This window comes from Phyllostomus discolor, chromosome 1, assembly GCF_004126475.2.
Source record: "Phyllostomus discolor isolate MPI-MPIP mPhyDis1 chromosome 1, mPhyDis1.pri.v3, whole genome shotgun sequence".
Lineage (NCBI taxonomy): Eukaryota > Metazoa > Chordata > Mammalia > Chiroptera > Phyllostomidae > Phyllostomus > Phyllostomus discolor.
The window spans coordinates 11983246-12006580 of record NC_040903.2 but is presented as its reverse complement, the minus strand read 5'-3'; the positions used below and the strand labels follow the sequence as shown (position 1 = coordinate 12006580).

At 45.7% G+C, this 23335-nt stretch overlaps 1 protein-coding gene across 2 annotated transcripts in view; it reads left to right on the top strand.

Moving 5' to 3' along the window:
- The first annotated feature begins 4031 nt into the window (after positions 1-4031).
- Positions 4032-23335, top strand: part of KCNIP4 (potassium voltage-gated channel interacting protein 4) — a 927129-nt gene continuing 907825 nt past the window's right edge. Inside the window, exon 1 of one of the 2 annotated variants that reach the window (XM_028506525.2) lies at positions 4032-4276. In XM_028506525.2, coding sequence (XP_028362326.1) covers positions 4216-4276 — 61 coding nt within the window. In that variant the 5' untranslated portion in view covers positions 4032-4215. The remainder of the gene's footprint in view (positions 4277-23335) is intronic. The other variant, XM_028506530.2, reaches the window with a different exon arrangement.

The window sequence follows — 23335 nt, the reverse complement described above, 5'->3', positions numbered from 1 at the left end:
GGATATTGGCTGCTTGAACTCTAATGAGGCAATAAACAATCCCAGCCATTTGGGCAGGGAACTGGCGCAAAAGGTAGAACAGGTTCATCTCACCGGGGGGACCTCATCTCGATGCGGTGAATTGGTTGTGATTGCAACACTGAACTCCTCCAGTGCTCAGTGGGCTTGGGGAGCCTCCGTGTCCCGATGAGCCGCACTTCTCGCATCTTAATACCCGAAACCACCCGAGGAAGTCGTTGAAATGAGGATGCTGACTCAGGTGGTCCGAGCAAGCCTCCAGATTCCGAATTTCTGATTTTCTCACGAGTTCCCAGATGACACAGGTGCTGCTGGGCTGCCCGCCGCACTCGGGTTACCTGTCCTGCAGAGCGGCGGTTTCTCAAGGGATGGTCTCCGGTGTGTATCAGTCCGCTTGGGCTGCAGTACCAAAGGAATGCAAACTGTGCGGCTTAAAACAAAGGAAATTTATGTTCTCACAGTTCTGGGGGCTGCAACGTCTAAGATCAAGTTTTTCAACGACAGGAAAAGCGGCAGGGGGAGAGGGGATGTGAAGAGGATGTACATGGGAACTGTGACCTTTCTGATCAATTTTTCTGTAAACCTAAAACTGCTCTAAAATACAGAGCCTACTAATTAGGCAAAAATTAGATTCTAACACCTTGCTCCCACAGCTGGTGAGTCCATCATGGAGGCTGGAGCTCAGGTGCTTTCAAACCGACCCTTTATGCAATTCTTACATATATACTGAAGTTGGAGAACCACGAGGTAGACATGGAGAGCTTTGGTCGTGTACCTGAATGAATGTGTGTTCAAAGCTCAGCTGCACCTCTTCACAGCTGGCTGACCTTGGACTGCTTACCCTGTATTTCCCCTCTCTGAGTTTCAGCCTTATTTTAAAATCAGGGCAAACTAGCTCTATAAAGTGATAAGATGATGTAGAGGTTTAAACGCAGAACATGCATAGTAAGCACTCAATAAATATTCAGTATCAAAGTCGTACTATATCGTTACTGCTCAAGTCCTGGGGAGCAAGGCGGAATCCTGCTAAAATGTGAAGGGCTTTCAGAAAAGAACAGGCAATAAAAGTAATGGGCAATAAAAGATCAGGACAATAATAAAAGTAATCCTGGATGCTTCTATGACATTCCAAAGGTTATACCTAGCTTTCACTTTCCTTCCCTGACTGGATCCTCAAAATGACCTTGTGAGGCAGAAATTCTCCTTTAACAGAGGAAGAACAGAAGCTTAGCAATGATCAGTGACTTGCTGAAGGGCACAGTGCTGGGAAATGTCGGGCTCCAGACTGTCTAAATTCTAGCCCAGGGTGGTAGTGCAGTGCAGTAACGAAGCACTCTTGGGTCAGACTGGAGGGTTCAAATCCCAGAGGTACTGATTATGACTGGAATGAAATTACCAAACCAGTTCACCTCTCTTAAGTCTTAATTTTCTCATCATTCAATAGGGACGTAATAATAGTGATTACTTGGTAGTGTCTTGTAAAGACTAAATAAAATAATGTTCATAACATCTGAGATTAATAGCTGGCACATGGTGAGTTCACTTAGCCTGCACCCATTTTTAAGCACGGTTCCTTGAGGGCACGCCATGTACCCATGTTACACAAAGAGTAACCAGAGGTTAATGGAAAAAGATGTAGAAATCCATGTGCATACATTTTTGGGGGGTATGGCTTGGGAAGGGATGGAGGGGCCAGGGCTGCTACAGCTTCTGAAGAGAAGTGGCAGGCTGGCACGACATGCTGTGACATAAGAGTCCCTTCCCTATATCGGTTTGAGTTATCCTCTAGTAAGGAACTGGTACCGAAAAGGCAGAGGGTCCCTCACCCTCCAGGCCCAAATCTCTGAACCAACGACAAAACTGGCAACAAAGAGAGAACCTTCCCTGTGATACTGGGCAATGACTAAGGACCTGAATCAAGAGGTTTGGGGGAGGAATTTATGGAAAGATCCCACACAAATATTTTGGAAATATTATACAATATTGTCAACTTCTGGAGTACAGTATCCACTTTCCTTGTGATTTTGTTGCCTTCTTTACAAGTAGTCCAAGGATAGATGCCTAGTAGGATTAAAATAGACAGACACTCATTGGATACATTTAAGAAGTGACTGGCCCCACAAGACGTTCTGGGTATGTTGTAGACGGAAGTGGGGTTGTAAGTTTCTTCCCAAATTATGAAGGAAGGTTGGGTAGCTCTGTCCTAGATACAGAGATTCCTTTTCCTCTCAATCATCATGATAAAGTGCAAGGATGCTGATGATGGTAGCTCTTAACGAGCTCTTATTCCGTGCCAACAACCACTGTGAGCAACCGACACATGTTGTTTCATTTAATCTTTTCCAGCAATTAACTGAAGTAGGCATTATTCTTTTCTACATTTTAGAGATGGGAAAGGTAGGTTAAATTGTCACTGCTTGGATACACAGTTAGTAACAGTTGGAACTGGGATTCTGTCACAGGCTTTCAGACCCAAATCAGCACAGGACGGTGGCTTTGGAAGTGACAGAGCTGGACAGGTATCAGTGATCATCCATGGACTCCAAGTCGTGAGAGTGGATTCTGCAAAGAGCTGCTACAGAATTAGAGATTCCTGTGTGTCTCGTGTGGCCCTAAGCTCTTTACATCTATCAATTTCCTAAAATCCTCACAACAAACCAGTAAAATATATACCATTATAACTTCGTTGTCACAGCTGACATAAATAATTGGCACCAGGTCACAAAATTAGTAAGCAGTGGAACTAGGATTTGAACCTAGGCAAAGGTGGTGCCAACATCAGTCACCTTAACCACGAACCAAGAGGCAAGTCAGAGGCCTCAGGAGACCAAGTGAGTCACTGGTGGGACTGGGCCCGGAGGAAGGGCAACAAAGTGTCCGTGGAGACCTCCTTGGAGTGAGGGGCAAGGCTTCAGATGCTGATGACAGTGTATCTGCACCAGGAGAGTGGATGGTTTTGCAGGCACTTAGAATGGCTTCAGACCAAATAATGGCCAATTGACCAAACAATTGCAAGTGGGAACAAGTTCTATTTTGGTTTCCCAGAGAACTGGTCAACCTGACCTTTTTTTCTCTATACAGACTTCATGCAGTTAACTCTTGGGAATACAGAAGTTGGCAATTTAATTATGGGTTTCTCGTGTAGTAACCATGGCCACAAGTGGTTCACTGCTTTGTCCTTATCTTCCCAAACATTCCTGGCCTTCATTTCCTTAAGAGAGTAAATGACACGGAGTGACGAATGCCCATGGAAGCGGCGGGAGAGACCTTTCTTTCTAAGGAAACCTTCCCTGTGCACGCTTGTCCGAAGCAGCTCCCCATCTCCTCCACCCCCTCTCTCCAAGGTGGCATTCAAGCCCAGACCTTGCCCTGCGCACCCTGGTGCGAACAGCCAGCATTTCCTGACACCCAGCCAAATCTCATGACTGGTTCTAGCTTCAGTTTGGAAAGTTTCCTGTCTAGGAGTTCCTGGCGCTCTGCCCAGTTCTAGAAAAGGGCATCTCCTTGCTCTTCCCTTCTGGCGTCCTCCGAACTCAGCCTAACTTTGTGCGGCAGCAGCTCAGACTCGAGGTCGGAATTTAAATCCCCAGGGGGTAGTGTGTTCCTGCCTGAGGCTCTAGACCACACACCTGCCCCCACTAACCCCAAACTCCGGGCAGAGCCCGGCTCTGTGCGCAGCAAGTAGGGGTCCAAGAGGTGCCGCTTGTAACCCGCTGTCAACTCTTGGAGGGGACCCTGCACATCCCTAAGTCGCCTCCCGACTATTTAGGGTCTGGCTGCTCCTTCGCCAAAGCCACTGAGGCAGCCCCTATTCGGCGACACGGCAGCAGGTGGCAGGGGCGGCGCCCGAGAGGGCGAGGGGAGGGGGCTCCTTGCTCTCCGGTTCCTGGCGCCTGGCATCCGCTTCCAGCCCTCCAGCGCACCGGCTACCCAACGCCATCCTAGCGCCCCCGCACCCCGGCCGCCTAGCACTGCACGGCGTCCGCAGCGCCCCCAGCCGGCCTCTGCCCGCACCTGCAGCCCGCTCCGCGCGCTCTGCCCGTCGCCGCTGCCGCCGCCGCTGCCACCTCTCTGGCTCGCAGCGCCACGGACGCCCCTGGGCCGCACAGCGAGTGCGCTCCGGTGCCAGACCCTTCCACAGACACCCCGGAGCCGGTGGACCCGTGAGTCCCGCTCCTGCACCCTGCATCCCCAAAGATGAATGTGAGGAGGGTGGAGAGCATCTCGGCTCAGCTGGAGGAGGCGTGCTCCACAGGCGGTAGGACGCGATAAGCTTGCGAGCGGGCTCCGCTCCCGCCCTCCTTCCCTGGCGCGCTGAGACCCCGACCCCTTCCCGGGCTGGGGAGCTTGCTGCCTGGGCTGCATGAGACAGTCACCTAGGCGGGACCGGGAAGGGGAGGTGGGGGCGGAGGGAACAGGGGTGAGAAGGAGAGGGGGTGCACGACATGTCCAGGTCGGGGAGGAAGAGATGTTGGAAGTGTGTGTGGAACTCGCCGGTGGCAGGGTCCCCTGCGATCCTGTGCTTACTTTTGCCTTCTCTGAAAACCTCCGATGTCGTTTATGCGTCTGCCCGGTGACTCCAGACCGCACAGTCCTGTCCCCGAACACCCCGGGGCGAGCGCGCGGAAACAGTATCGATCCTCTCCCTCCACCTTTCCTTGAAGCTCCCAAACATTTCATTAAAACTCTGTTTTCTCCCCGCGTGATAGACAGGCGAATGCTTCCCAGGGCATGTTCTTCGGAGGGAGCGCACGCCTTGTGGTGTCAGAGTATTCAGAGAAAATGGTCCTCAGTGACACCTGGGGGTAATGTACTCCCAGGTCAGCCTCGGAAAAGGTGCTGGGCACTGTTGTGCAAGGCGCTGGGCCTTCGGAGGTCCTGCGTTCTGCGAAAGCAGGCACGGGACTTGTTCTGATGAGTTTAGTGCGATCCACAGTAAACCCGGGGGATGAGACCCCTACTCTTCCAATGAAGTGTCTTTGGTTGAACCGGTTCGTTGTTGGGTGGCTCGGATGTGCACAGGGCGTCAGAAGAGACATCAGTAGAATGAAGGTTGGTGTAGGGAATGCAAGAGTAACTAAGGGCTGGGTGTTTCCCCGATTATGTAAAACGAGGGTCACACACATGACTACCACATAGTTCGGACTTACAGGATGTACAACTTGGAGGTGAGGGGTGTAAAAGTTGCAAGGAAGGAGGTATTCCACATGCTACCTGTTTATATTCGGAGAAGTGGGTCACTTCAACCATCTGAGCCTATCACTCTAATTTAGACATTGAGAAATGGACACTTACCCTTTCTCCCCTCCCTCCGGCACGCAGGTTGCTGTAATGGGGAGGACTCTATTCTTACACGAGTGTGAGATTTTAAAGAGAAAAATTGCATGGCGGCCATCTCCTTTAAAGCCTCAAATTTGGCTTGCACCGATGTTTCGTTCTGGTTGAATTTATGGAAATAGCTCCCACTCATTGCAAACCGAGTATCTTAGGAGGAATACTCATAGTCTGTAGGAGATCGAATTTTTCCAGAACGGCGTAAGTGCGGAGGGCTGACTAGTCAGTTCAGTTCATGGGGTCTCTGTCTTTGCATTTCCTCTGACTACAAATAGAGCGGAGAGCTAGCTGTTCTTTTGGGCACTTCACTCAAGCACAAGGCAAAGACTGGAAACTCAAAAGACAGACGAAGTGGTAGCAACACACGTCGGGGTACTGGGTGGCTTGCATCATTCAGCGTCTTGGGGACAGCAGCTTTTGGGAAGGACCCAATCCTCAACTGGCCACATGGACATGGAATCAGCATGTCCGGTCAGATGGAAGGGTCACAGGGGGCCATACTCTCTCTTTGTTACATAAAATGAGGAAAATGCTTCAGTGCTCTGGTTGTTTGTGCTCAGAGTTATGGTGGGCTTTACTAATCAGGAGATAAGGAGAGGTTGCCATTTTTAGGGGTTTGTATTCTATTTTCAGTTCTTGTTTTAAAACAACAGTTCTGGATCTCTTGTTTCTTTTCAAGTAAATGAGACATTTGCAAAACTTCCAAAATGACCATAATGGTTTTTCCTTGTATGCGTACATGTTTGATGGAGTTTTAGAAAGTGACTGAATTGGAATTTAAACAAAACTTAACTGGAGGGTCATACCGAGAAGAGTGTATGAAGATGAGACAGCAATCGGAATTGGAGGTGTGTGTGCGTGTGTGCACACATGGGCACTTGCACGCCTGCGTTCTGTATGACCTCACTCTAGAGCCAGAGTGCTATCAAAAGTGGTTTGCTGACAGGCAAAGGAGAAAACCACAAGAAAGGGAAGGTTAAGGGGTGCCTGTAGGAAGGATAGGAGCAGGGTTGAGTGGCTGAACTTTATAATCATATAGCCAAACACATGCTCTCTTTTCAACAGGTAATACGTGTAACATGCTAACTGATCAGTGCCACTTCTAAATCAGTGTAGCTGGAGCACTGCACATGTACAGAGCGCAGAAGACAGGCCGTTGTAACTAAGTACATACAAACAGAGAAGGTTTCTCATCAATTGCAGTGCTCAGTTTTACCTGGCTTCTCATCAGCTTCCACATTCCACCAAAAGCCTGCCTAGAATATATTTTTCATATCATCATCTATTCCCATTACTTTGCTCCCCTGCTATAGAATCAAACATAATCCTGCGACCAGTGGAGAAGCAGAGGGAGATGATAATTCAACAGTGAGTTTGAAAAAGAATCAGAAATAAGGTCAGAGGGAAAAACCTACCAAATTAGCCATTGGTGTCCGTAATGTGTGCCTTCTAACCGAGGCATGGCAGATGTGAAGGGATATGATCTACAAGTAAAAGTGGGGAGGGAAGCGTGTGTTGCAGTAGTTGATGGAGGAGGTCATCACGAGGATGTGACTGCCGATTGGTTGACCGTCCAGTCAGATCCTGGCAATGGGATGCCCTTCCCCGCTATCACTGGGGGGGTGTGTTCCACTCAACATTCCCACAGCCAGAGCCGTTTTTAAGGACACAGCCTTGAGAGAGCAATAGCTGTCAAGACCATGTGCATGGTCTACATAAGCAAACCCAGGGAAGGCCAGTATATAAACTCTTAAGATTCCGGTGGGTAGGGACAGAGATCTACTTATCTGGGGGCAACTCAAAGCAAGCCCCCTAAGTAAGTCCCACTGCTTTTTAAACTTGCCCCCATCAGACTGGGTGGTCTGCCTGTTTCTTCAGTCTCTCCTTGCCTCTGCCTGTGGGGACAGGTTTCAGATGTCACCTGAGAACTCCTGGGTTCGGAATCAACAAGAGAGATTCAAAGCTCTTCCATTTTGAACTGTTGTTTGGTGGATGTCTCAGGGTTCTGGCTTATGTGTTGTGTTTATGAAGGATAAGGCAAACAGAAATCAGTAATTCCACGAGGGTAATGGTGAAAAGTCTATGTACTCTGGACCCAGGAAGAGCTTTTTATTGCACACGGCATTGTGCTGTTTTTCTTTCTGTTGTTAAATGTGAGAAGGTACTAAACCAGTGATTTGATGAAGTGTTAAAAAGTGCCTTCCTGTACCTTTTCCCCCAGCCAATGCGGATGCACAGTTTCATAAATTAAGGCTATGGATAGTTTTGAAATTAATGAGCCGTGCGATATGAAATGTATGTGTACGATTTCTGCAGAAATGTGGACTGGAGAGTGGTTGAATCTTTTGAAGATATATTTCGGGGTTTAAAGTACGTGGTCCTTCTTGCTTTTTTTTTTTTGTCCTTTTATTTGCTTTCCTTGTCCCCACTAGCTTTCTGGAACATGTGGATAATATTGCTTTTCAATATTTCATGGCAAAGTGTGCTTGTTTACTTAATAGCCTCCCTTCTTAGGGACTATTTCAAGTAGATTACAGTGTGTGCGTGGTGGTAAGGGATCCTGAAGGAGCAAGAATGAGTGTTTAATTTGTTCAATGGGTCTTTACCATCCTTTAAAATGGTTTAAGATTATGTAACTGCACCTGTCACTACGAGTTCATTCAGCCCTGGACACTGAATTGCCTACTTTTTAAAACATTTTCATTTGGTGAAAGGTCCTAATGGTCTTTCCTCAATTTGCGTCATCCCAAACTCACCACAGAGCTTCCTGCTGTTCATCAGCACCGCCCGGAAGGCCGTGAACCCTGGGAGCAGGGCTGTTGGGTTCAGCCACTGCCGTTGTTATCCCTTCACGTCTCCGTGGAGTCCGGCATGTAGCATTGGCTCCACAAACAGGTATTTGCTGAAGGAGGGAAGTGTCTGCCTTGCATTCTGTGACACTGGATTATTCTGTTCCCTCCAGCTCATCGCAGAGCTCTTTTTCAGACCTTATTTTTCCTTCCTAGGTCCATTTGATGCAACTTTTCACAAAACTCTGTCTTATTTTTCTTCTCCCTCTACTGTCTCCCTAGTCCCTAGTCTTTTCCTTCTCCCTAGTCTTCTATTTACTCTCTGAGAGAAGAAAGTAGGGAGACTGTTTTTTGCGGTGTGGATGCATGTGGCCTGGATGCGGAGGTCTCTTGAGTCTACAGCTCTGGCCCAGCCCCTTCTAAAAGACCAGCTGGGCATTTCCATGCCCTGTCAGTCAGGCCCATCAGCAGGTTTCAGCAGCGCCTCAAAATCAAGATGCCAGAAACGTCCTCTCTTTTAAGAACAGATTGTTTTCCAAAGTGTGCTAATGGTGGCATAATATCTTAAGGCATATGGTTAACAAAATAAAGCAAAAGAGTCATCATGGCTCACAGGGTCTCATCTAGCTTCTGTGTCTAGCTCCCCCTCCAGTTCACATGGCATTTTCTGAGGTTATGTCCTTATGATCATTTCCCAGGTCATCATGGTTGTCTCCAAGATCTGCACTAAGTGCCACTGTTCATTCCCAACCCAATGCATTTACTAAAAATGGACTTGGGTCAGATCATTCTCCTGTGCAAAAGTTTTTGAGGCCTTCCCATTACAGTACTTATAGAACTAAAAATATCATTTTCTTAGTTTGATAGTCAAGGCTCGCATAGTATGGCAGAATCCTTCATCCCAGCATTAACTTCTGTGACTCTCCCAGGGGTATACCTAAACCTGCTCACCTGGACTGGTCCCCAGTCTCCATGTTGCACCTACCACTTAGAGTGAACTTCCTGCCCCAAAGATACCCACCGAACATGGTTGAATGTCCAGTCCCAAACACGTCTTTCAGGATGCATTTCAAATGCAAGGTCTTTTTTGTGTGTAGCTTTACTGATTTTTCCCTGCCTCCTCCCCCAAAACTTATGCTCTGAATTTTCAAAGGTCATTTTTCTTTTGTTTTGACCAATATCTGAATGACAAGGCAGAATAAACTACTCATATTTGTTTCCTTTGCATTTTAAATTGTAACTCTGTGATGCCAAATACCACCCATGAATTTACTCATTTTTGTACCCCTCCGAATGACTAGCACAGTGCTTCTGTGGGGGCTTAAAACATATTTAGTTGATTGAACTTAAACCACATTGCCCAAGGGTAGACCCATCAAAGACCCAAAATTACAATTCCCATTTGATCGCTTGTTAAATCATGCATTGGAAGTGACCTTCCTTTTTGGCTTCTTGTCTTTTCTATTCAGCAGGCCAGGTTCACGAATAAAGTAACACAACATCAAGGCAGTGCTCCACTGAACCCTGCATGTTCTGGCATCTATAATGCATGGCTATGAGAGCTTACATTGTTTTGAAGTCAAGTTTAATAAGTGCCCAGTGTTTTCTGTGTAGTCAGAGCAATAGTCAGTTGTCTTTGGGTTGTTGCTATGACTCTTCCTCATCCTAAGTACCTTCCAGACCTATTAGCTCCAGGATGAGTAGTCCAAGGGGCCCCCAGTAAGTGGTTATCACCTCCCCTGGTTTTTCTCCAAAGAAAAGAGAAGGAAGATTAATTATGTGCTGCCTCTGCATCATGATGGTGATTGTCCATGCTGGTCCAAGTTCATGTTACAGAGAGTGGCCTTTCCTGACAGTTTCCAACCCAGAACCTAAATGGCCACGTCACCTTGTACCCCATCAGTATTATCATCATCTTCATCATTCTCCTCATCTGATGATAAATCCTTTCATTAGAGCAGTGGCTGTGGAAAGGAATAGAAACATAAAAAATCTGGGACATCATTCAGTGTACACACATCCGTTTCATTATGTGCATTTTCTTTTGTATCAAACTTCCCAGACAGAATCAGGCTGCTTTTCGAGGGAATTGGGAGGGAAATGGAAACCGTGACTAGGAGGAGGTGAGATGAGGTTCAGCCCTTTCGCTCTAACCACTGTGGCCCAGTGTTCTTGCTATCAGCTGCTCTTCACGCATACTAGGCACGGAGCGTTAGAAAGTCTGGAAAAGGAGAGACTCTCAGCATTGAAACATTAAGTTCTCCATACACTCTGTTGAGAGTCTAAGGAACCATGTGAACAGGGATATAAATATAGAATTTGCCATATTGAGCAGTTGGCCTTTAGGCCCGTCTTAAGGGCTGAGTTTTCTTCCCACACGAAGAAAAAAATCAGCCAGTTCACAGCCAGTGTGGTTGAATGGCTCTCCCCTCAGAAGGAGGTGGGCAGTGTCCATACCCTGTGGATATGCCACTGACCTTTCAGGAAGTTCTCTCCCCTGCATATTCTACCCCGATGATGTATTTAGGGAAAGAGGGAGAGTCACCCCCTCTCACATCAGCAGTTTATACCTTCCTTGGTTACCTGAGGTTTGAATTGGCGTAGGGAGGCATTCCCCCATGTACTCAGGCAGCATCTGCTCATGAATAGTAAATAAAACGTCTTTGGGGAATTCGAACTGGCATTTTTTATAGGTCTTCACTTTAAAAAGGTTTTGGAGGAAAAATAGACTTTCATCTCCAGATGTCAACACTTCTTAATATTTTGAAGGATCTTTTGAGTGGAGCAGTTTATTTAAGAAACGGCATTAGCTGTGGCCCCAACGGGAATCCAAATCAGTTTTGAGTGATACGGGAACTGCTAGGCTAACGACTGTGCTACCTCTCCCTTTCTCTACCTGCCCCCCACCCATCATCGTCATTGTGATTTCATCTGCGCATTGTGTTCACAGATGCTAAGGTGTCCCCCAGGATGTCCCCAAGTATGTACTTTTTCCCAAGAGAAGACATGACTTCCAAATGTCTTCATGAATTTCATAATAAAATGGATGACACTAGCACATGTAGCTATTAAAATGATCTGCATCTCAGAATGGATATTCTGCCAGGGGATTTATTTTGGGTTGTAACTTTTTGTACTTTGATGAATTTTCATTAGACTAGCATGGGAAAGTACTTACAAAAATTGGTCTAGCCCATACCTTTTAGCCATGTTTTATGTATGACGAGGGCTCCAGAGATGCGTTGGATGAATTTTTACATATAATTTTATATAAAATTTTCATATTTTAAACTGTGATTATATACCCTAAGTGTGAAGGTACACTCTTGTGGTCCAGCCCATTCCATCACCATGCAGACTGGTCCATCTTCAGGTCATTGCCTTGTAGGGTCTGCAGTGAATATGGAAAAAAAGAAGAAAAAGAAAAACCAAAAATACACACACAACCAGACAAATAATATAGAAATAACAAACAGACATTTCAAAAATAAATCTGTCAAACCCACTTGTGAGAACAAGTTTAATGTGGAGTAATTTTATTTAATTTAGGAAGTGGAGCACATAGAAAATAGTCACTGAGGATAATGGTGCCGTGTTCCTCTTACTTCTACAAAACGGTGGTCTTTGTATCCGCTTGTGGATTACAGGGACGGACTCTGTAATGCTGAGACTAATGTAGCCAATGCTCACGGGGAAACTGGTTGGTGCTGGATGAGTGAAATGTGGAGTCTGCCTTCAGAGAGCTTGCTGTTCATTCCATAGATATTTACCGAGGATGCACCAGGTACGGTAAGTCCTCACTTAACTCGATAGGTTTTTGGAAACTGCAACTTGAATCAAAATGGCATATAAGGGGACCACTTTTACCATAGGCTGGTTGAAATAAACAAGAGTTGAGTTCCTATGGAATATTTCTGGTTGGAAAAAAATCAACGAATGTCTAAATAAGGACCTAAAATGGTTACAATATTAAATGTTGAGATCAATGTGAGCGACACATCTATTTAAGAAAGATTAATAAAAGCAAGTCAGATAAAGATGTTTCCAACCTATTGATTCCAGTTCAAGGTCATGGGTGGCCTGACTCTATCCCAGCAGTTCAGGGCTCAAGGAGGGAGCCCAGCGTGGCCCTTCCATCCATCGCAGGGCCAGCCACCCCCACTCACTCAGACCGGGGCACCTCAGAGACGCCAGTGCATCTCACATGCACATTTGTATGATGTGGAAGGAAACTGGAGAAAGCCCACGCAGACATGGGTAGAACATACACATTCCACAGACGGTGATCTTGATGGGGAATCTTGTGTTTGTTTGGTTGGTTTTTTGGTTTTGTTTTTTTCTCTCGTCAATGTTACAAAAAAAAGGATAGAATGAAATAAGATTATTTGAGGACTTGCTGTATTTATAGTAAAGTAAGGGAAAAAAGAAATAACTCAACATGTATATTTTAAAACATTTACTACCATCAGACAGATGTTGAAAGGCAAAATTACTTCCAGTACCATTGTTTTCCAAGTAGATAAAATTATATTGAACTTGACCTTTCTTTCATTGGGGTCCTACAGAATGAAACTATCGAAAGAATTGGGCTTGAAATGTGTTCTGTTGCCCAGTGTCTTCCTGCCTTCTCTCTGTTTTTCCATCTGTAACATGGGTTTATCTGTCAGGCACTTAAAGACTTCGTGATATTATCTAAAACTATTTTAAAGATTCTTTAAAACCTATGATTCTGACAGTCCATAAAGATGAGCACTTTTTTTCATAAAACAAATCTGATTTTCAAACTTGGAGAGTACAAAAAAAGTAATAACTTCTGTTTAAAGAGAGTCACAAAGGAATTGAAAATGTCCAGTTTTCTTAATGTCAGTTGTTAAACATTCCAGTGAAGACCAAGGCATTTCCAATTAGTGCGGGGTTTTAAAAATGAAATTGAGTATCACTCTAATTTTTAAATTTAATTTTGTAGAATCAATCATTTATCCTAAGAATGTTATTACACCTGATCTAATATTGTGAGCACTTGTGAAAATCAGGTCGTGCTAAGCCTTCCTCACATCTCTCCCAATAATTCTTAAATTATCTCCGTATCATCTGTTTTCCCAAACTCCCTTAATTTGAAGCCGAATCGCTTCCTACTGGGATGCACAGCATTCTCGCAGTCTGTTCCTCATTCCCTTCCTCTCATGGCCTGGTTTCACTGGTTTCATCAGTTTCCTGCTGAGGCTGTGATTTCCCAGAGTTGGTGCAGGCCCTGCAGCACAGCTGCCTTAATCGGAAGGTTGCAGGGAGGGGAATCACGGGTGACAGGTATACAACAGTGATGGTTTGGAACCAGGCTTTGAGAAACATGGGGAAAAGGAAAGTAGAAACTGCCAGCTACAGCAATGTGCAGGGACATGGACCGAGGGAACCTTCCTGCCATAGGTTTATAGAATAAACCCAACTTTCAGGGGAGGCGTTGCAAGATAGTTTTTAAAAAGGCAACAAACACAGCTAAGCTGCAAAGCTGGAAGGAAATAAATACTAGAAATTCTGATGTGAGATAAGTTACCAGACTTGCAGCTAACCTCTAGAAACCCTCGTAGTTAAATTAAATTTGTGGATGGAGACTCCAAATAAAAGTTAGTCATTAAAACACTTTCAAAATTATTGTTGATCTGTCAGGATAAATACTGACGTTGAAAGTGCATAAAGACGACACTGGAAGGACTGAACTGTAGGATTCATTTGTTAGCAACATTGCACTTTAAAACATTTGCATTTATCCCCGGATCCCTGAGCATGAGACTGTATCTCGTCATTGATATCATTAGAATAGAATTTCAGATCTCAAGCAGTGACAATTGTAAGTTCAGCTTTTAATGGAACTTGTGTTCTGGTAGTTTTAGAAACAGTTTTGAGGTTGTTATTGAACAGTCATCTATTCAAATAACATTAATCAATTACCTGCTATCGGAGAGAGATTGCTAGAAAACATTTCAGAATATTAAAAGGCATGCTAGTTGATTAGGGTATAGGAATTAAGGTTTTAAATCATATTTTCCTTCTCCATCCCAGAATTCTACTTGATTTGAGTTGTGTATTGATTAAGTAGGACACGTTGGTTTAATTCAGTTTCAAAGGCACCTCACTGGATGCTGGTGTCTGTGCCTGGTGGAGGAACTCAGCAGCGGCTGGTGGGACCTGGGAGTAAAACCACGGAAACGTGGCAGTGGGAGAAGGAATTGCAGAGGAGGAGGTTATTAAGGTCTGTGCCTGGCACATGATGATTCGTGCATGCCAGCTATTGGGAATAAAAGAGTTTCAAAAGCGCCAGAGCTGGTCGATGGCGTGAACTGCTCCAGAACGCTAGTGGTGGGTGAAGAAGGAAGCCCGAGGGTGAGAGTCTGGAGTCAGAATCAGGGTTCAGATACTGATGCTGTGTCTACTACTGTGTGACCCTGAGAAGCCTCGTGCCCTCCTTGTAGCCGAGTTTCTTTATGAATGTCTGCAACATGCTTGCCCACGGCTTGCTTCCCCATTTACTCGGGGCTCTATTAAAACAGTATAGCTCTGGCAGGGTAGCCCATTTGGTTACGGCGTTGTTCCGATATGTCGAAGTTGTGGGTTTGATCCCTTTAGGGCATATATAAGAATCAACCAATGAATATAGAGATAAGTGAAACAACAAATCAGTGTCTCTCATCCTGGATGGTGTAGCTCAGTGGATTGAGCGTGGGCTGCGAATCAAAGGGTTGCCAGTTCAATTCCCAGTCAGGGCACATGCCTGGGTTGCAGGTCAGGTCCCCAGTGGGGGCCATGTGAGAGGCAGCCGCACATTGATGTTTCTTTCCCTCTCTTTCTCCCTCCCTTCCCCTCTCTCTAAAAATAAATAAATAAAAAGATTTTTAAAAATCAGTGTCCCTCTCTCTCTTTCTCTATTTCTCTCTCTCTCCCCCCCTTCCCAATCTCTTTCCCTCTTTCCTTTCTTCTCTCTCTAAAATCAGTAAATAAAAACATTAAAAAGACAGTATATCTGTGATGACTTCATCTAATATAAAACCATCTTGTGTCTCTAGTCTCTTATTCTACTTTACTGTCCTTGATAGATTTTATATACTCCTTCAAAGAGAAAAATATTTATATATACTCTACTACTATCCTATATGTGTATATATAAATAGTATATAGTAGATACATAAATACTGTATACTAGTATATAGTATATACATAAATACTGTATACTATTTATATACACATATTTATTTTGTGTATATTTCTTTATTTTCACTCTCTTCTTAAAACTCACTCAGTGTGTGCAATTGGCAAATCAATGAAGAGGACCCTTTTCTGCAGACCACATTAAGGATTAACTGAACTAATGTATATAAAGTGCTCAGCACCGTGCCTGAGAGAGCGGGCCTGATAAATGTAAATTGTGGTCATTTCTATTTTCCTTTTTTGGGCTTGAGAAAAGGTCCTTTAATCCTGAGGCTGGGAAGCCCAGAGGGTGGTGAGGATGGGAGCCTATGGGGGGTGGTAGAGGGGGTGAGTTGTGAGGAAGGGCACCTTGCCCTCTGGAAGGGGCAGACCTTGTACTTGACCACAGAGGGAAGAGGAGGCTGCCCTGGGGTGACCTCCTGGGGAGGAGCTGAGCTCTGAGCTGGGCTTTGAACCACAGGTGGCATTTTGAGAGGTTGTGAGGAAGAGTTTAGTGGGTGGTGTGAAGGAATTAGTGGGGACAGCAGTTTGCCTGGAGCAGAAGGTTGTCGGAGAAGTGCTGAGGCTGAGAAACAGGGCTGGGCAGAGGCTGATAAATGTGGGTTCTATCCAGCGGGCAAGAGTTCAAGAATTTGAGAGAGATGATGGCCTATGCAAGCGGCATTAGAGTGGCCTTGTTCTGCTGCAGAGGAAAGATGTGAAGAGGGGGAGTGTCCGGGCGCCGGGGTACAGGTGAGAAGACTTCGCAGCTGCGCAGACTTAAGGCGGGATTGGCCAGTTGTGGCGGGGTGTCGGCGGGGAAGGAAACGACGTTGGCACACTCTGGCGGCATCATGGCTGGTCTTTGTACCGATGGAAGGTGGATGTAAAGGAGGAGCAGCGTGACGTGCGCGCAGGCCCGGCCCTCAAACTTGGTTGACCGAGCAAAGGCCTTCACTTGATGATGGGAACTTTTTATCCAGAATACAGAAGAGGGAAATTGTGTGTCTGTGTGTACACGTGAAGGGTCAAAAAATTGAATTCAACATATTTAGTGTATTTGAGCGATTCCCTGGTGAGAGAGACACTAGATCATTTTGATGTCCTTTTCATTGATAACTACATTGAGGCATAAAGGAGTTCAGCCGCTTGCCCATAGTCACACAGCTAGTGACTAGGAGAATGGGGGTGTTAACCAAGGCCATAGTAATCAATGCACAGCCTGCGTGTGGTGCTCACAGCTCTCCACTCGCCTGCCTGGACAGGCGGGCCTGGGGAAGACTGGAGAGTGGCTCACTGGGCCGGCCTGGTGGTGTGCCCGGGGGGCCGGGCTCAGCTCAGCAGACACAGTGCTTATTGCCCAGTGTGGTTGTTAATGGAGGTAAAGGGCAAATGACCTGGATTTCTGGATCACGTCCAAAGTAAATAGACATCCAACGCCAGTGCCCAGTCCAAGTGATCCTGCATGGGGGAAGGAACCCGGCTGTGGTTGGGGGAAAAAGAAACATTACTACTCGAGGGGTTTGCATGACAATGAAAGTAGCCTGCAGGGACCCCTGAGGCTGAGTTGCAGGGCTGATGGGTGTGACCAACGTGGGCAAGAGGATGGGGCAGGCAGGGCATCAAAAGTGCAATGCACAGGGCTGCTTTGAAGGATGTCTGTGGTCGCGTGCAAAGACGTGATTTTGATTCAGAGTGTCCCACCTTCAGAGCTGCCCTTCCTCCACTCCTCCATCCTGCATTCGCTGCTCCATCCCACCCTGTGGACACTGGGCTCAGGCTCTCGCTGAAACTCCCTGCCTGAGAATGTATGGCATTCCTGCAAGCCATGAACTCCAGCCCTCCTCCGTCCTGCCAGAATAAGGCATGAATCCCTTTAGTACTGTTTCTTAATGAGTACAGTTTTAATTAATTGTTTGCTATCTGCCAACCCAGAGACTGTGCACACTTTCAGGACCCATGGGGGCACTCAACTATTTGTTGACCAATGGATAATGAAGTGTCTTTAAATAACCTGATAAAAGAGCAGTCAGATATTGTCATAACGATTAGGTGAGCCTCCTAATTCTGCCACCATGACCTGCAATGAGCAATCACTTAAGGAGCTCAAAGGAATTTGCTCTGTCTCATTCCCTGAACCTCAGGACCCTTCTCACTTAACTTTGCTCCATTGGACTCATGTATTTAGCAAACTTTATAAGTCAAACCTTGTGCTGGGTGCTCAGGGTTGCAAATACCTCTCTGTCCTCCCAGATGGCTAGCAAGGAAGAAATACCTTCCGCAATGCAATACCAGTGCACTGAGAATTTCAGAACAGTGAGTAAAGGATGCTGTAGGAACATATGGGAAAAAGTTGATATGATTTTAGGGGTAGAAAATATTTTTTAAGGGGAGTAGAAATTAAATGGACAGCTGATTGATGGAGGGAGATACGAACAGAGTAGGGAACATACTTGAAGAACTGAAGAAAGTCTGAGGGAGAGAGAGAGAGAGAGAGAGAGAGAGACAGGCAGACACAGAAGATAATGCTGAAGAGGTAGACACAGGACCCGATGGTGGAGAGTTTGAGTTTTGCTTGTTGTTAAGGATTCGGACTTGGTCTCAAGGGCAATGGGAAGTGGGAGGAGATTGCAAGCAGGGGGATTCGATAACCAAACAACCACATCTCCTCTGTTTCTGGCTGTGGTCCCCACACTCGGAAGCGAGCATGAGGCAGCTATTCCAATGACCAGAAAACTGCCAGTCATGTTTTTGTGGGATCTGTTATTATTTTCCTCATCCTTTTTTTTCTATTTACCTTTCCTCTTCTGCTTTGCCTAAGCTCAGAAATCTGGCTTGGGTCTGTCATTGGAACTCACGGCCGGCCTTTTAGTGACTGGCTCAGCAGTCTGTAGAGGGCTGTGGTCTTGTATCCCTAGCGGCAAATTTTTATTTTTTTGATTGTGTCCTTTCACTTTCATAGATTTCATCACAAATTGTACATATGTACTAATGGGAAGATGGACACTAATTCTTAGTAAAGCATAACTTCTTTTCTTAGATTAATAGTAAATATGATAGAAATACTAATAGCAAACCCAAAAGGTGTGATCCCAGTGAGCTCTGGTGAAGCCATTTGTGTTTACCCTTAACTATTTCAAAGAGAAAAGTCTACTACTCTAGACTTTATAGCCTAGAGTGAAGTCATGAGTGGGAAAGAACTCTCAACAATGTGCAACTGCGTCAACAGTTGACTTCTGTGTATTATGTGATCACTCACACAGATACCAAGTGTTGCAGGGGCTCTGTTACCTTGCAGTGCTGTTATTGCCTATTTATTCTTCCTAAAGGCTTCAGGCCAGTTGCAGCTGCGTGCAGCCCAGTTCAGAACCGCTCTGCGTTGTCCAGGACCAGCTTTGTCCTGCTTTGTTTCTGGCATATTCTGTCTGCTGTGAGCTCGTCACTGTTTCACGCATGGTGGCCGTGCCAACTCCAGAGAAGCTGCCATCTCTCTGTCTACAAATATCCAAAGATTTCATGAGAGGCACACGAGTGGGGGACCAATACATTAACACAGGTCTAAATAGGTTACTGCCACACACATCCTAACATCCGGGCGGTTTCTGACTCACCCACAGAGAGCGCATCTGTTATTTCTATTCCGCGAATCCATGTGGCGTGGGTCTGGCACCTGCCGATTTGTGGGGAACCTGAGCCAGCATCACGTACCCAGCGGCAGTGGGTGACCCGTAGTGGAAAATCCCGACAGGCCTTCACAGGAAGGGATTTTTTTTTAAATCAAAAAAGGTGGAGCCTTAAGCTTTTAAGATCTCATGTGAGGTGCATGCTTGTGTGCCTGGTGCTGGTAGGGTTGCAAGAGCGAAAGGTGAAATCTAACAGTTGGAGACGACCAGCTAGCGGTGACGTCAGAAGCCCCCACGGTAGTCACATGTGTTGACACTGATTTCACGATGGCTTTGCCAATGGTTCACACAAACAGCTTCAAATCATGCCGCAGGCTGACTGACTGGTTTAATCCTCCGTAGTTAGACTCCTTGAGGATAGATACTGGCTCTTTTGTTCACTGTAGGCTGCATGTGCCAATAGCAGAGTCTCAAATATTTGTTGAATGAACAAACCATCCCCAAAACCTAGCTCCTAGTTGCTGTTTGGTCTCTGGGAGAGAGGAACACGTGGACAAGTAACTCTAAGACCACTGTGACTTAAATGCTAAAATAGAGGCATGTGCAGTGTCCTCCTGGGAACAAAAGTGTGGCAGGCAGTGAGCAGGTGTATTGGGAAGGGAAGGAAACCGTGCAGAGGACAATGGTATCTCCGACAGGTCTTGCAATGGGTTGGGGTTTATCCAGTGGAGGAGAGAGAAAGGGATTCCTAGGTAAAAAGAACAGCCTGTGCCAAAACAGAGGGTTCTGTGAACATTCAAGCGTATTCAGGGAACGGTGAGAAAAAGTCCACATGGCCTACAAACAGGCCATGGAGGCAGATGTATTCAAAAGCCAGGCTGGGAGGGTAGATGGTGATAGATCATTGCAGACCCTTGCATTTATGACTGAGGCATTTGCATTAAAATCTGCAAGCATCGGGGAGCTATTGAACAGTGTTAATCAAGGGAATGACAATAATCATGTTTTGGAAGGAAATGATGAAGATAGCTTCATAGAAGTCAAGGAAACTAGTTGGAAAAGTAATGCAGACCATGTAGATGGGAGACCTGAATGAAAGCAGTGTGGCAGGTGGAAGAGGGGTGGTAGCGTTGAGAACTGTAGCAGGTATAATCAGTACGTTATTAAGCATCAGAATGAGGACAAGAAAAGCAAGAGTTGACATGTCTGTGTGTTCAGCTGTAACCATCAGTGGGAATTCTTGAGGATATAGTTGCCTTGGGATTTGCTGAGGTTGAGAGTGCCAGCTTGCAGTGGAAGGCACGCACCTAGATCTCAGAAGGGGCTAGAGATACAGACTTGGGAGCCAATGGATTGCAGATGAAACCATGGGGACGGAGGGGGTCTCTTAGGGAGAGAACAGAGCTTAGAATGGAATATTAGGAGGCAGGTTACAATTAAGTGGCTGCAGCAGGGAGGAGATACCAGCAAAGGAGGAGTCAGAGATGAATCATAAAACGAAGTACAAGGAATGGCAGCCAAGAGTAATCCTGTGGGTGCCAGGGAAGGAAACTTCCCCAGAACTTGGTCAATAATCTTAAGTGCTCTGCATGCTCAAGTCAAATGAGAACCGTAAGGATTTGGCAGTTAGGAGGCTGAAGCAGTTTCAGTGGGGCAGAAGCCAGACTGCATTGGTTTGGGTGTGAGTGAGAAAATGAAAAGAGAAAATGTGGGCAACTCTTCTGAGAAGTTTAGCTGTGCAGGAAAGGTGGGGGGGCGGGGGCGGGTGGATGGAGCAGTGACTTGAGCCAGTAAGGGCTGGTGGATTCATTTTGTCCAACAGGAGAAATCTGGGCACGTTTGTAGGCATGGGCCTCGTTAGGGCAGGCGCTGGGCAGTGGGGAGCAAGGGAGTGAAAACGCAGCAGAGGGAATGATTCCTCTATTCTGTCACCAGTGTACCTTAAGCCTCACTGAATGCAGTGGGCTATTTATGTGTGAACTACTTATGAAAATACAGACACTTGTATAGAATAATAATCCCCTGAGGACTGGTAATCACCAACATTGATAGTTGATGGTTTTACAGAATATATACTGCCAGCCTCCTTTGCATAAGGCAATACAATGTCAATGTCTCCTGTTTTGCCTTGACTCCATGAATGTGGTGTGTGTCCTTCCTATTCACTTTATACTGTCCTTCTATCTGCACATGTAGGTGTGCGTGAACAGTGTGTCACATGTTTCATGCATGGCTGAGTTTGTTTGAGCTGCTGTGACAAAAATGCCACAGTGTGGGTGGCTCATGAGCAAGAGGAATGTATTGCTCACTGTTCTGGAGACTGGAAGTCTGAGGTCAGGGTGGCAGCATGGTCAGGGGAGGGCCCCCTTCCCTGTCACAAATTCTGTGCATGGTCACACAGTGGGAGGAATGAGCGAGCACGCACAGCGGGGCCTCATTCACAAGGGTACTAAAGCCGTCCATGAGGATTCTACCCTCCAAGGTGGCCCCACCTGCTAATGCTGTCGTCTTTGGGGGTTATGAATTTGGGGTAACGTATGCATTTGGGGGGGACACAGACATTCAGACTGTAGCAATGTGTGGGTGTTTGAATTTACCCAAATAGGCTTTTTGAAAACATCATATCTCGGAGACTAGCTGCATTGATGGATATATGTAGTTTATTGTGCTGATTATTATTTCATTGCTGTGTCCGCCTACTTAAGAGACTGAGTCATTCTGGGCCAGGGATGCATTTTGTTTATATCTGTATCCCCGGCCCTAAATATTTATTGACTAAATGGGTAAGCGGGCAGTAGGCAGGCATGGCTTGGGAAGGAGTACGGGGCCGGGAGGCTGTGCTCGGAGACCTCAGGGAGAAGTCAGGTTTGGGGAGGACTTCATGCGTGCCAGGATCTGTTTACAAGGAAGCAGAGGGACTGTTCTGAGAAGAGGGTGGGGATGAGGTTTTAAGAAGTGTGGTATAGATTTATAACCTTTAGCTTAATTAGGGGAAGGCTATCCCAAATAGTTACTCTTTTTATTTATATATTTATGTATTTAAATTTTTTATTGTTCAATTACAGTTGTCCCCTGTTTTCTCCCATAACCCTGCCCTGCCCTGCCCTTGACCCCTCTCCCACATTCAACCCCCGCCCTTGTTGTCCTTGTCCATGGGTCCTTTATACATGTTCCTTGACTTGACCCCCTTCCCCCTTCCCTAAAAACCCTTCCTCATGCATTAAGCTCACTTTGTTTTGGGTTTATAGTTGATCATAGCTAGAAAACATCAGTCAGCTTCTGAAACATTGTTGCTTCCCCAAATTTATCTTTCCTAATTCATATGTTTCTTTACCACCAGGGGGGAAATAGTGGCTTGTTCTTTGACTACATGGTATCTGGTGATTTCAGTCGGTATTAGGGTTTGGGGAAGCATTCATCTGGTTGTCACTTGGACCTTTATTAAGAGCATTTTTTACACTAGATGTGATAAATTGAGCTGTTTTGTGTAGTTTAATCTATTTTGCATGTTAATAATCCATCGTGGCTTATATGCAAGACTAACCGTCTTCTAAGTGTCCTGTGTCTGAGTGTCCTGAAGGCCCCCATCACTGCCCGCAGGCTCCAGAGGCTGTTTCAGGGATCCTGTCATCCTAGGTCATTGTGACTATATAATTCTTTACTGATCCAAACCAGAGGATTTTTTTCTTTAGGTCCAAAGGAAAAATCTTTAATACGGTTCAACTAATATAAATTGGATGTCTTCTCTGGACTAGGCATTCTTCCAGGGTGTTGAGCAGATGCATCGAAAAAGAATCCAAAACTGAAGATCATACTCTTGCTATGATTATACTGTTCATTAGACTTGCCGCCTACATTGGAGAGAGCTTGGTGTTTACTTGGTACTGATAGGTGGCTGGCCATGTGTTAGACTGTACGTGCATAGCTGAGTTAGATCCTCACCTCCACATCCCGTCAGTAAGTAGAATTATCACCATCCTACAGACACAGAGATTGAGACCCAGAAAGATTAAGCAACCTGCTCCATCCAGCTCACAGCAAGTGTCAGAGATGACAGATTTCAGTTCATGTCCATCTGACTCCAAAGCCTTTGTTTTTTCTTCTCTTCACAGCTATTTTCCAAATTTATATAGAAGATTAGTATTTGCTATATTGATTAGAGACAGGATCATCTGAGCTGAATATTAAACAAAATAAAAAAAGTAAATTCTCTAACTATACAACTATAAGAACACTCTCTTGAAATGTCGTCGGGAGCCCTGGCCTCTGGCTGGGTGTGATGGTACTGAGGCCTGGACTTGGCTGCAGGTTGCTCCTGCTTTTACCCTCTTCGGAATTCCTAGGCCCCCTCTCCCGTGTTGCTGGTGTCATTCAGTCCCTGCTCTTTGACAG